The sequence below is a fragment of the Macaca mulatta genome, chromosome 5 (genome assembly GCF_049350105.2).
Source record: "Macaca mulatta isolate MMU2019108-1 chromosome 5, T2T-MMU8v2.0, whole genome shotgun sequence".
In the NCBI taxonomy this organism is placed as follows: domain Eukaryota; kingdom Metazoa; phylum Chordata; class Mammalia; order Primates; family Cercopithecidae; genus Macaca; species Macaca mulatta.
The window spans coordinates 148,168,452-148,182,530 of record NC_133410.1 but is presented as its reverse complement, the minus strand read 5'-3'; the positions used below and the strand labels follow the sequence as shown (position 1 = coordinate 148,182,530).

Below are 14,079 nucleotides of genomic sequence, written 5' to 3'. Positions count from 1 at the left end.
GTCCGGAACCAGGGCCTCAAGCGTGGGGATGGAAGGAAGAAGGCTGTGGTCCCTGGAGCGCGGGCCATAGTAGGAACCACAGAGAGGGGGCAAAGCAATGCATTCGGCCTGACGAGGACTATGAAGGCGGGGTCCCGGGCGGGAGTGGCTCAGTGCCCGCCGGGCCGAGGTTAGGGGTGACAGGCCCGGTTACCGGCTAAATCCTCCCCACTGCTTGCCCGGAGCCCCACACTTACCAAGATCCGCTTGAAGAGCGCATTCTCCTTGGGCGGGAGGCTCACGGCCGGCATCGTTCCGGCTGCTCCTGCTGCTCCCGCCACCACCCGGCTCGGTCAGTCAGTTTGTCCGACCGTCGCCGCTGCCGTTCCTTAGCTGCTTCAGCCTTGAATATACCGATCCGCCGCCACCACCAGGCCTCGGGTGTCGCCGCGTTGCCCTACCCGGACACCTCCTTTTTCCTCGTTGTCTTTTTTCCTTTCTCACTTAACGCTGCCGCCGCCTCCCCCACTACGGGTCTCCGTCGGCGGTTCACGTGGTAACTGAACAGACCGACAGAGGCAGCCAAAATGGCGGACGCAGAGGGCTTTCCCACCCGGGTCACACCAACTAACACGCAGGCGCGGTGACCTCCTTTCCCCACCTCCTCTGGGTTTCGGAGCTTGCCGGGAAACCTGGAGGCTGGCCCGCCTGTGGAGGCCGGGAGGGTCCGGGCAGGCCCCGCCCATCCTTTCAGTGCGTGGTGCCCTCGAAGCGCCCGCTGAGCTACGGGAGGCTAGGCAAATACGATTCAGACCGCCTCCTCATCAAAAATAGCCTCTCTGGCGCCTTCCTGCCAGATTGACCTTTCATTCATTGGAAAGAGTCTCGCACACTGTGTGATAATCGTTTGAGTCCAAAGCGCTAAAATACAGGTGTAGGTGTTTGAGAAGCGCTGTAGTTGATTATGGACGAAATGCCTAATTTAAGGAGCAGAGGCGGAGTGGAAAATGAAAAAAGCTTCCCCGCAGTGGAGACTTATTGACAGCCCTGGAGAGGAAGGGGCTTAATAGAGTCTGAAAAGCGTGAAAGAGCTTGACCAATGAACTGGGCCTGGCTGTGGTATCGGTAATTTGGTGAATGTTGCTTAAGATCAGCCTGGAGGCCGGGCGCGGTGGCTCAAGCCTGTAATCCCAGCACTTTGGGAGGCCGAGACGGGCGGATCACGAGGTCAGGAGATCGAGACCATCCTGGCTAACACGGTGAAACCCCGTCTCTACTAAAAAATACAAAAAAAAACTAGCCGGGCGAGGTGGCGGGCGCCTGTAGTCCCAGCTACTCGGGAGGCTGAGGCAGGAGAATGGCATAAACCCGGGAGGCGGAGCTTGCAGTGAGCTGAGATCCGGCCACTGCACTCCAGCCTGGGCGGCAGAGCGATACTCCGTCTCAAAAAAAAAAAAAAAAAAAAAAAGATCAGCCTGGAAAGGTAGTTAGCCAGATCCGAAGTGACATATTTGCACTGCCAGGGGAGCCTCTGGAGGTTAAAGTATGTGTTTTAATTTCGTTGTTGAGGCCATATAATGCAGAGTTGACGGACCAACCTTACGAGGCACCTTGCAGTGGAGTGGTGGAGAGTTAAAGACACTGACTTTACCCTGGAGCTGACTTCAAACTAGTGCTTAATATTGTGACTCGAACTCCCCATCCCCAGAAATTCTCAGATCTTAGAAGCCAAAGACTGGCAAGGATACTAGAGAGAACTACTCGAGTAGGCGAGGTCAGACTAGATACTGAATAGGACCCCTTCCAAAAATGTAAGTCATTTCATTAACAGGTGACAATAAAACTTTTTCAAAGTGGCATTCCACTGATCTAAAAATTTTCTTTTTTTTTTTTCTTTTCTTTTTTTTTTTTTTGAGACGGAGTCTCACTCTGTCCCCCTTGCTGGAGTGCAGTGGCCGGATCTCAGCTCACTGCAAGCTCCGCCTCCCGGGTTCAGGCCATTCTCCTGCCTCAGCCTCCCGAGTAGCTGGGACTACAGGCGCCCGCCACCTCGCCCGGCTAGTTTTTTTGTATTTTTTAGTAGAGACGGGGTTTCACTGTGTTAGCCAGGATGGTCTCGATCTCCTGACCTCGTGATCCACCCGTCTTGGCCTCCCAAAGTGCTGGGATTACAGGCTTGAGCCACCGCGCCCGGCCGATCTAAAAATTTTCAAGTTATATGAGCCACTTTTAACCTTTGGTTTTTGATTACCTCTTTCCAAATCCTGATTTCACTCTGTAGCATTCTTTGCATTACGAATTATTAAACAATATGTTATGTACATGTTTTTTACTCTTTTAAATTTATTTACAAAGACATTTTAATTTTCAAACTTCTCTTAACTGTCCCTGAAAGGTGTGAGTTGAGAAATATGTTTCCCAATATAAACTTGGGTTTTCTAGCTGCTATATTGATTGTCCTCTCCCTTCACCGGGGTCATAAATAAGGTTTTTAACAGTCAAATCCTGGAGTTTCCTTAAATTCTGTGATCTCTCTTCAAAATTTTGAGAAAATCATATGTACAGGAAACTATGCTTCAGTTTGAAATATGGCCAGTCTTTTAACCTTAACTTTATAAAACTAAGGGCAAGCTTATAATTCATTTTTAAGCTGTTATTTAATAATAACCTGCAAAAAGTCACTGCCCCAAGAGGTCTTTCAACTGTCTGAACTGTTGAAAGACAGAAAAATAGTCTAAATGTAGTTGATAATTTTAGCTTGGATTTCCAACTCTGGCTTCATATCCAAAAATCCCCACAGCAATACTATTTGCTATAGTTCTCTAAATTTCTCCTGTAAAGAATATTCTATTTTCCTTCAGAGGAAGAAAATGTCTGGTCTTTGAAACAATCAGTAGTTTCCACCAGAACCTTAGTACCTGATTAGATGAGCCAGAAATAGAGTTTGGCAAATGTTACATTCTTTTTGGGTGATGACAAACAAATGGCAATTTTAAAGGCTCGGCAAATACTAGTCTGATTCAACATTTAACTGATTCATTTCCTAGTTAAAATGCACCTACAGGTAACAGTCTGACCACATAGTAACCTGAACTGAATTAAAAAAAATATTTACTCTGATTACCACAATTTCACAAATAGAGATCCCATTTGAGTTATACTTTGACAGCCATGCTTTCAGAACGTTAACATATCCAAGGCTATATGCTGTGGCTGCTGCTGCTGCTGCTAGTTAATTCATCTTACCCCATGTGCTTGCATGTCACTATGTTCAAAATGCCAACTCTGAAAACTATTAACCAAAAAGAAAGAAATAAAATTATTTACCTTGCAAACTTTAATTCTACAAAAGGGATATGTAGAGTGAAATTTCTCCATATACGTAAGATGTTCTCTATTGAGACTGTTACATCTTATTAAGTATTTGGGGCCGGGCGCGGTGGCTCAAGCCTGTAATCCCAGCACTTTGGGAGGCCGAGACGGGTGGATCACGAGGTCAGGAGATCGAGACCATCCTGGCTAACCCAGTGAAACCTGTCTCTACTAAAAAAATACAAAAAACTAGCCAGGCGAGATGGCAGGCGCCTGTAGTCCCAGCTACTTGGGAGGCTGAGGCAGGAGAATGGCATAAACCCGGGAGGCGGAGCTTGCAGTGAGCTGAGATCTGGCCACTGCACTCCAGCCTGGGCAACAGAGCGAGACTCCATCTCGAAAAAAAAAAAAGGAAAGAAAAAAAAAGTATTTGGGTCTTACTTTAAAAGAAAAAAAAAAAGGCTGGGAGTGGTGGCTCACGCCTGTAATCCCAGCACTTTGGGAGGCTAAGGCGGGCGGATCACAAGGTCAGGAGTTCAAGACCAGCCTGACCACCATGGTGAAACCCCGTCTCTACTAAAAATACAAAAATTAGCCAGGTATGGTGGTGCGTGCCTGTAATCCCAGCTACTCAGGAGGATGAGGCAGGAGAATCGCTTGAACCTGGGAGGCAGAGGTTGCAGTGAGCCAAGATCGTACCACTGCACTCCAGAGCAAGACTCCCTCTCAAAAAAAAAAAAAAAATAGGCCACGCATAGTGCCTCATGCCTATAATCCCGACACTTTGGGAGGCTGAGGCAGGAAGATAGTTTGAGACCAACCTGGGCAACATATTGAGACCCCATCTCTGCAAAACAATTTTAAAGTTTGCCAGGTGTGGTGCTGTGAGCCTGTAGTCCCAGCTACTTGGTGGGCTTAGGTGGGAAGATTCCTTCGGCCCCAGAGGTCAAGACTGCAGTGAGCTGTGATGACACCTTTGCTCTCCAGCCTGGGCAACAGAGCTGAGACCTTGTTCCAAAAAAAATAAACAACATAAAAGAAATTCATGTATTTGTCACCTAGATTTAACAAATGTTAACAATTTGCCTTTGCTTCTGGGTGTTTTTGTGTGTGTATAGACAGGGTTTCTCAATGTTGCCCAAGCTAGTCTTGAACTCCTGGGCTTAGGCAATCAACCCACCTCAGCCTCCCAAAGTGCTGGGATTATAGGTGTGAGCCCCAAAACCTGGCCTGCTGCTGAGTCTTAAAAAATAAAAACTTATAGATACATCTTGGTGTGTGGGGAGGTGGGAGGTTGTTGGTTTTTTTCTTTTCTTTTGTTTTCTTTTGTTTTTATGACAGGGTCTCACTGTGTCACCCAGGCTGGAGTGCAGTGACACAATCTTGGCCTACTGTAGCCTCAACCTCCCAGGTCCAAGCGATCTTCCTCCCTCAGCCTCCCGAGTAGCTGGAACCACAGACGTGCACCATCACACCCAGCTAATTTAAAAAATATATATTTTGTAGAGATGTTTATCTACCTAGGTTGCACAGGCCAGTCTTGACCTCCTGGACTCAAGCAATCCATTTGCCTTGTTCTCACAAAGTGCTACGATTAGAGGCCTGAGCCACTGTGACTGGCTCAAGTCCTAAGTTTGATTCATAGTATTCTCATGCATGCTATATCAATAAACATATGTGGTTTTTTGGGGGGTTTTGTTGTTTCGGTTTGGTTTGGTTTGTTTTTGTTGTTGTTGTTGTTGTTTTGCATTTTATACAGTTTTTCAATTCTTGCTCTTTCTTTACCTTCCTTCGGAGATGTGATTTTTTTTTCCCAGTGGAAAAATCTTGGACTAAAACTTTGCATTTCTGGCTGCTAACTCAAATCCTCTATCTTTTCACCTGGATCATAAATAAGATTTTAGTGTTCAAATTCTGAAGATGCTTACATGAATGTTATGAAGCAACTTCTAACAAAATATTATAGATATTAGTTCCTAGCTGGAATTACTTAATCAGGATTCTTTTCAAGATGGAGTTTCACATACAGCTGCATACTCCATACTCCAAGTGTACAGTTCCCATAAGCTCTAATATGCTGAGAAAAATGTGCTTATACTTCATCACTTTCCCAAAATACACACTAGTAAAAGGCTACAAGGGCCAAAGCTCTGAAAAAGAACAAAGCAGTCTTTCCCAACAGCAGTACCGAAATTAGTAATTTGCTTACTGGTTCTGTATACTCTGACTAAAGGTAGCATCTGTTTCAACTTGTTGGATACTAGCAAAAGCTTCGTCAGGAGAAGCTTCCAAAGGATGGTGTAGAAAGGATATACAACTGACAGGCTGCTGAGTGGACAAGAAGCCAATAAGTTGAGAACCAACAACTGGCTCAGCACATTCGTTGGGTAATTTACTTACTTGAGCATGAGTCCAGGAGGCTCAAACTAGATTACAAACTAAAGTGACTCACAATTTAGCAATCCATTTAGCCACCATTTGCATGTTAAAATGAGCCAGAAAATATAGTACAATTAATTGACTTTCTGGTCAATAATTTTTGGTTAAAAAAAGATGTTAAAATAACATTGCTAAAGAGAATATAGGAGATTTGCTAACATTTATTTTGGTTTTAAAATTAATGACATAAGGTTTAACGGATTACTTTTAAAGGGTCAAAATGTATTGTCTGTTACCTATAAATATTTTTACTAGTCTTTAGACATCAGATTGAACTGAATTGAATGTACAAAGATCTGGCTCAATTGTGCAAGATAAAACCTATTCCTCAGAACAATGTCTTTAATAGGCAAAACCAAATAAATTGTTTACTACCACCAGAGAGTTGTTTAAGCTTCTCAACAACCCTATAGGTTGTATGTTACAGATGTAAAACTTAGGTATAGAGAGGTTAGGTAATTTGCCTCTTACTAGGTTAAGAAATCATAGAGCTAAAAAGTGGTGAGCAGAATGGCTTTGAACGCTGATTCTACAGCTTATGGTCTAGGGTGGTCCAAGTCTGTTAGGTGAGCTAAGGAGGATCACTAGATCTGGGGTCAGAAGACCTCAAACTGTATCCCACCTCTGCCATCTATGTGATCTTGAGCCCTTGAGCCTATCCAAGGCACTAATTCTACTTCACAGGTTTGTGAGGCTTCAGTATGATCGTGAGTGTAAATGGTGTTAAGAAATCTTTTCAACTATAAAATATGTCACCTTGGGTGAGTAGCTGTCTTTAAGCTTCATCTGTAAATTGAGGCTTATAATCACGGCATGATATGTGCTCATTGTGAAGATGAAATAAGGCAGTGAATGTAAACCATATGATACATTAATGCACCGTGCCTGGACCACAGAATTCAATCCAAGCGCTAGTTATTATTGAGCACGACACTTTGCTTTTTTCTGGCTCATGTAGGAAAATTTTAATAAACCTCTTGATGAATAGCCGTAGAGATGGGGTGAAAAACCCCCAGAGGACAGAGAATAGAAATTCTTTTTTCTTTTAATTACTTTCTTCCTAATTCCACTGTATAGACAGAAGGCTGAGGCCGGGGTGGTAGAGAACCTTGCGGTGCTGGAACTCACGTTGACGCCCCCACGGAGCTCGGCTGCAGAGCCCTGGAGTCCCGCACTTCCGCCCGCCAGGTGGCGCTGGTTGTGTTGCCGACTCGGAGAGACTGAGCCTGGCCACGCAAGATGGCGCCGTCCGCGTTGCTGCGTCCCCTCTCTCGGCTGCTGGCCCCTGCCAGGCTCCCGAGCGGCTGTGAGTGTCCATCCTCCTGCAGGCCGACTCTACCCTCAGATTACCCCTCCTAAGGCGGACCCAGCCCACGGGTGCAGGAGGCGGCAGCGGCCCGGGTTCGTCCTGCAGTGACCTTCGCCGGCCGTCGACTCAAGGCCCAGCCCGCGCCTGTCCCCTACGCAAGACTCTCCGCTCCCCATCACCCGCCTTCAGCACTTATCCAAGTGCAACCTGAGCACTCTTGGCCTTTGTAAATGGGCTTTGGGTCTCTGCCTTCCCCACCTCTGTACGTTCGGTCCCGTAGACTGGGAGAGGAGACACCCTTCCCGGGCGCCTCCTACATGACCACTCCCGAGTCGTCTGAGGGTCCGCAAGCCCTTAAATGAGGCCTTGAAGGCCTCGGGCAGGACAGGTGCTACCTGTCTAACTCTCCCAGTGGCCCTGGGCGAAGTACTTGACCTCTCTGAACCGCTATTTCCTTGGCTGTTTAAGTGGGAGATGGGGGAGTTAAAGGGAGAATTAAATGCGATAATACGCACGTAAATGTTAGGGTTTTTTCCCTACCAGGCAGTAAGTTACAGATTTACAGACCCTCTGCCCCTTTCAGCTTCAGCGCGGTCAAAGTTCTACGTGCGAGAGCCGCTGAATGCCAAACCTAACTGGCTGAAAGTTGGGTTGACCTTGGGCACCACCGTCTTCTTGTGGGTCTATGTAAGTACTTTACTCCCGGATGTCGTGAGACTACGCCAGCGTGGTGGGGAATGAGATAACATTGCGAGATTGAATGGTGCTGTTACGTGTACGTTGTATGGCAGTGAAAGTCTCACAACAGTAGGATATTTATATAATTGCTGATACATATTTCTCCAAAAGGGAAATCTCCAGGACTAAAAAGAAATTAAGATTTCAGCAACATTGAGAAAGTATGATGGGACTGAAATTTCTGTTATTGTTCCTTAACATGGTTTTGTAAGGAATGGCAGTTTTACTAAATAGTAATTATACTTTATTTCTTAATGAGAATTGAGGCTAATTGGAGTTTTATAAAGGTACCTTTTTCAGATGCTGTAGGGTCAAACCAGCAGTGTACAAGTTGTACAAATTGAATCCCAGTAGACTTTCAAAACATTAGGTTTTAATCAATGTTTGTATAAATACATTGCTGGAAATTATATATAGTGTGTAGCTACCTTTTTAAAAAAATTTTCAGGCCAGGCGCAGTGGCTCACGCCTGTAATCCCAGCACTTTGGGAGGCCGAGGTGGGCGGATCACGAGGTCAGGAGATCCAGACCACTCTGGCTAACACAGTGAAACCCCGTCTCTACCAAAAATACAAAAAAATTAGGCGGGTGTAGTGGCGAGAGGCCGAGGTGGGCAGATCACGAGGTCAAGAGATCGAGACCATCCTGGCTAATACAGTGAAACCCCGTCTCTACCAAAAATACAAAAAAAAATTAGGCTGGTGTAGTGGCGAGCGCCTGTAGTCCCAGCTACTCAGGAGGCGGAGGCGGGAGAATGGCTTGAACCCGGGGGACTGAGCTTGCAGTGAGCGGAGATATCGCCACTGCACTCCAGCCTGGGCGACAGAACCAGACTGTCTCAAAAAAAAAAAAAAAAAAATTAGCCGGGTGTGGTGGCGGGCGCCTGTAGTTCCAGCTACTCGATAGGCTGAGGCAGGAGAATGGCGTGAATCCAGGAGGCGAAGCTTGCAGTGAGCCGAGATATCGCCACTGCACTCCAGCCTGGGCGACAGAGCGAGACTGTCTCAAAAAAAAAAAAAAAAAAATTCACGCCGTATGCTTTACACATAAACTTGCGTTTAATCATTTCAACAACACTATGTGGTACCTAATACTGTTGACCCGTTACAGATAGGAAACACACTTGGAGAAACTAGTTTGCTGAACCCAGTTCTCCTGACTTCAGAGGCCACACTATCCTATAAACCACTGTGAAACACTGCCTCTGTAGGACTAAAATTTGTTTTTAAAGTTAAAGTATCTGCTATATTCATATTTAAAATTTTGTTTTTTATCTGATGGGTTTGGGGCTTCCTCCACTGTCCCCCAGCTCTTAGATTTTTTAAATTTTCTTGTTAAAGTGGTTCAGATTGTTGACTTGGAAAGGGGTGAGATATTGAGTCACTCACAACTTAATAGTAACTCATCTTTTTGAATGATGTTGCTTATAATGAATTTTATGCATTCTTAATTTAAGGTTTTCTCTAACAAAAAGCTTGATTACTGCTGAGAGCACTAGTGATTGAACTTGGATCTTTGATTGCCATGAATGTCATTGTATATAAACCGTTTTTCCAGTTGCATATTCTGTCAGACAGTGGTTCTAAAAATGTGACTGTCCTCCATAACATCTAATTAATACACATACAGTTTTGTGGTGGGGTTGGTCATTCAATCAAGGTATCACACTTCTAAGATTAGAAGTATAACACGCACCCACCAACCAGCCTGGATCCCATTTAATAACCAAGTTCTACTATATCATATTGATTTACCCCTTTGTGATAAGCCATTTCATTACATTTATTACCCACCAAATAAGGTAAAATTTTTTGGCTGGGCACAGTGGCTCACACCTGTAATCCCAACACTTTGGGAGGCCAGGGTGGGTGGATCACCTGAGCTCGGGAGTTCAAGACCAGCCTGGCCAACATGGTGAAACCCTATCTCTGCTAAAAATACAAAAATTAGACATGCGTGGTAGCAGGCGCCTGTAATCCCAGCTATTCAGGAGATTGAGGCAAGAGAATCACTTGAACCCGGGAGAAGGAGGTTGCAGTGAGCCAAGATCGTGCCATTGCACTCCAGCCTGGGAGGCGAGCAAAATTCCATCTCAAATAAATAAATAAATAAATATTTAAGGTCTCCCTTCTCAAATTTAGTATGTCAGATTGTGGTGAGCAAGTGTATACCTTTCCTGATTTTTGAACTTTTGGATTGCTTAGCCTTTTATTTCTAACTAGAATAGTTGTTTATTTTTTCTATTCTTATTCCTCTTACAAAATATAAGTATCCAGGAAGATTACATTTCTAATTTTAACTGTTTAACTCTTTATAGCTCATCAAACAACACAATGAAGATATTTTAGAGTACAAAAGAAGAAATGGGCTGGAATAAACTTTTGAAATACTAACACAGTAAGTATACAAGTTTATTGGATGAATGGATTATGCAAATTAACTTGACCTCTTTTTTAAATACTGAAAAACAAGTTGTTGTTTGTTTTGTATTAGGTTTTTACATTTTAGCACCCGCATTTCTGTCTGAGACAAATTTATAAATTTGTAATACCTTACCTCAAGCAGCTGGTTTTGTTTTGGGGGGTTTTGGGTTTTTTGGTCTGTTGTTTGTTTGTAGACCTGTTGGCCAGTCTGGTCTCAAACTTCTAGCCTCAGGTGATACTCTTGCTTCAGCTTCTCAAAGTGTTGGAATTGTAGGGGTGAGCCACTTTGCTAGGCTCAAGAATCTTTTAGCATAATCATTTTTAATCACTACTCTTTGACTCTGTTTAAAGAAAGGTATGTTTAAGAATGAAACCAAAATCATATTATTTTCTTAAATCTAATAGTGCTTTATACTTTGCTTTCATAGCACTTATGACAAATTATTATTCTTTGTGTGTGTATTTCTTAATATCTGTTCGGTATCTTGTACACTTGAGTGTGAATTCCATGAGAACAGAAATCTATTTTATTGTCATTTATTCAGCAACTTGCTCATCTGGTCCATTTAGGAGTTTAATATTTGTAGAAGTGATGAATGTATAAGGGCAATCAATTCATTTTATTTTTTATTTTTGAGACGGAGTCACCAGGCTGGAGTGCAGTGGCACAATTTTGGCTCACTGCAACCTCCGCCTCCCGGGTTCAAGCGATTCTCCTGCCTCAGCCTCTCGAGTAGCCGGGACTACAGGCACGCGCTACCACGCCCAGCTAATTTTTGTATTTTTAGTAGAGACAGGGTTTTACCATGTTGGCCAGGATGATCTCGATCTCTTGACCTCGTGATCTGCCCGCCTCGGCCTCCCAAAGTGCTGGAATTATAGGCGTAAGCCACTGCACCTGGCCAGGGCAATCAATTTTTACATTTTTGTCTGTATGACTATTTCGTTATGATTGTCAACTCAACTAATATCCAACTGGACAGTTCGTGGTAAAAACCTAGTTGTGAACATGATACATGCCCAGCTAATTTTTGTATTTTCAGTAGAGACGGGATTTTGCCATGTTGGCCAGGATGATCTCGATCTCTTGACCTCATGATCTGCCCACCTCGGCCTCCCAAAGTGCTGGGATTACAGGTGTGAGCCACTGCGTTTGGCCAGGGCAATCAATTTTTAAATTTTTTTCTGCGTGACTATTTCATTATGATTGTCAACTCAGCTAATATCCAATTGGACAGTTCCTGGTAAAAACCTAGTTGTGAACAAGATAGCATATTCTGCATGGTCCATGATTTAAAAGAGAAAGTTTATTTTATATATAAAATATATACACCTGGCTGGGCGCAGTGGCTCAAGCCTGTAATCCTAACGCTTTGAGAGGCCAAGGGGAGTGGATCGCTTGAGGCAAGGAGTTACAGATCAGCCTGGCCAACATGGCGAAACCCCATCGATCCTAAAAATACACAAAAACTAGCTAGGTATGGTGGTGCGTGCCTGTAGTCCCAGCTACTTGGGAGGCTGAGGCACAAGAATTGCTTTAACCCAGGAGGTAGAGGCTGGGAGGTTGCAGTGAGCTAATATTGGGCTACTGCACTCCAGCCAGCCTGGGCAACAGAACGAGACTCTGTCTCAAAAATAAATGAATGAATAAATAAATAATATATACATCTAATAGATATGTATCAAATATATGTAAGTATACCATATACGGTGTGTGTATATATATATGGTGTATTTCTGAAAACCCTTTTTAAAAAGTCCTATATTAATCCTTTTATAAGTGAAAAGTCACTTAAAAACTCAACTTTCATGATTGGGTTGATTAAAGTAAGTAACTTACATCTGCTGTATAATAAACATAGTGATCACAGACTATCCTTTGTTTTCCATATTTTATAACTCTGAAACTGAGCTCTTTACAGTTGATAATCGAAATATTTTGCCTTTTTTCTATTAGCATCCTGCCCATTTCACTACTCCAATCAGCCAATCAAGAGATAAAAATGAGCTGGGCTTGGTGGCTCATGCCTGTAATCTCAGCACTTTGGGAGGTCAAGGTAGTGGGATAGCATATGCCCAGGAGTTTGGGCAACATAGCAACTTCGTCTTTACCAAAAAAAAAAAAAAAGAGGTAAAAATGAAATAGGAATTTAAATGCAAACCAGATGGCTTTTGCTATTCTTTCATAGTTAAGGCAAAATATTTTTTGTTAAAATTAAATAAAATCAGGTATTGGTACTCTTTGTGGGTTTCTTTTCTGATGTTCTAAGGTGAATTATTCAGAGTAGTTTAATTTTAATATTATTTCTGCTGGTTAATGCTACAGTTTTTTTTTTTCTTCATTATAGGTATGCTCCGTATAGTGATTTTAGCTGTTCCTCTGGATTCACCATCTGTTGAGTTGTAAATGTGAGAGAAAAAGTTATATGTGAATATATACCAAGTCAGCATTTGTATTTTGCATCATTAAATAAAAAGAAATAAAAATACTTCTGTATTCTTCAGATGAAGCATATTGTGACAACTTGTAGAAAATGTTAATTCTAAGGTATATTAATAGAAGTATTTCAATATGGAAGGTACCACCTGATAAGAAGGTCAGTGGTAATTAAGGACACATTGGTAAGAAAAGTTGTTGTGAACATAGATTCAAAAGTCAGGACTAGCTGGGCACGGTGGCTCAACGCCTGTAATTCCAGCACTTTGGGAGGCCGAGGCAGGCGGATCACCTGAGGTTGGGAGTTTGAGATCAGCCTGATCAACATAGAGAAACCCCGTCTCTACTAAAAATAAAAAAATTAGCTGGGCATCGTGGCACATGCCTATAATCCCAGCTACTCGGGAGACTGAGGCAGGAGAATCGCTTGAACCTGGGAGGCAGAGGTTGTGGTGAGCTGAGATCGTGCCATTGCACTCCAGCTTGGACAACAAGAGTGAAATTCCATCTAAAAAAAAAAAAAGTCAGGGCTGAAGGATTTACTCTTGTTGTCACCTTTTAATTTCTGATCAGAACATTTATTTAGTATATCAGGAAAGCAGAACTACCTTGTTACTCAAAAAACGTAGGGTCACAAAGATTAGAGGAGTCATTTTGGTAGGTTAGAAAGGAAGGATGAATCCTGTTACCAGAGTTTTTCTGACTCTCTCCTTGAATTTGAATGATTTTTATTTGGGTGACTACTTGTACTCACTGTTATAGCAACACAAAATTTGCTGTCTTAAAGTTGCTAATACAACTTTAAGCCTATGATTTTGCAAACTCTGACTCTTGGTTTTCTGTTTGTTTGTTTGTTTGTTTGTTTGTTTTGGAGGGTTTTGTTTGGAGATTTTTGAGACAGGCTTACTCCCAGGGTCAAGTGATTCTCTCACCTCAGCCTCCTGAGTAACTGGGACTACAGGTGTGTGCCACCATGCCCAGCTAATTTTTTTTAATTTTTAGTAGAGAGGAGGTCTGTCTATATTGTCCAGGCTGGTCTCCAACTCTCAAACTCGAGTGATCTTCCCACCTCAGCCTCCCAAAGTGCTGGGATTACAGGCGTGAACTGCCGCGCCCAGCAACTATTGATTTTTTTTAAAAAAGATGAAGGGTTAATAGACAATTTTACTTTATTATTTTTTTTGAGACGGAGTCTTGCTCTGTCGCCCAGGCTGGAGTGCAGTGGCCGGATCTCAGCTCACTGCAAGCTCCACCTCCCGGGTTTACACCATTCTCCTGCCTCAGCCTCCCGAGTAGCTGAGACTATAGGCACCTGCCACCTCACCCGGCTAGTTTTTTGTATTTTTTAGTAGAGACGGGGTTTCATCGTGTTAGCCAGGATGGTCTCGATCTCCTGACCTCGTGATCCTCCCGTCTCGGCCTCCCAAAGTGCTGGGATTACA

At 43.4% G+C, this 14,079-nt stretch overlaps 2 protein-coding genes across 4 annotated transcripts in view; one reads left to right on the top strand and one right to left on the bottom strand.

Moving 5' to 3' along the window:
* The window catches only part of NAA15 (N-alpha-acetyltransferase 15, NatA auxiliary subunit), a 90,301-nt gene extending 89,739 nt beyond the window's left edge, over positions 1–562 (bottom strand). For 2 of the 3 annotated variants that reach the window (XM_078001526.1, XM_015139217.3), the window contains exon 1: positions 237–562. In XM_078001526.1, the coding sequence (XP_077857652.1) occupies positions 237–290 (54 nt within the window). In that variant the 5' untranslated portion in view covers positions 291–562. 3 annotated transcript variants of the gene reach the window in all.
* A 6,376-nt stretch (positions 563–6,938) lies between these two features.
* Positions 6,939–12,704, top strand: NDUFC1 (NADH:ubiquinone oxidoreductase subunit C1). The gene is made up of 4 exons (XM_028848780.2): positions 6,939–7,036; positions 7,623–7,726; positions 10,095–10,174; positions 12,549–12,704. The coding sequence occupies exons 1-3, from the start codon at positions 6,970–6,972 to the stop codon at positions 10,152–10,154; spliced, it is 231 nt and encodes a 76-aa protein (XP_028704613.1). The 5' UTR covers positions 6,939–6,969; the 3' UTR covers positions 10,155–10,174; positions 12,549–12,704.
* The last annotated feature ends 1,375 nt before the right edge of the window (positions 12,705–14,079 follow it).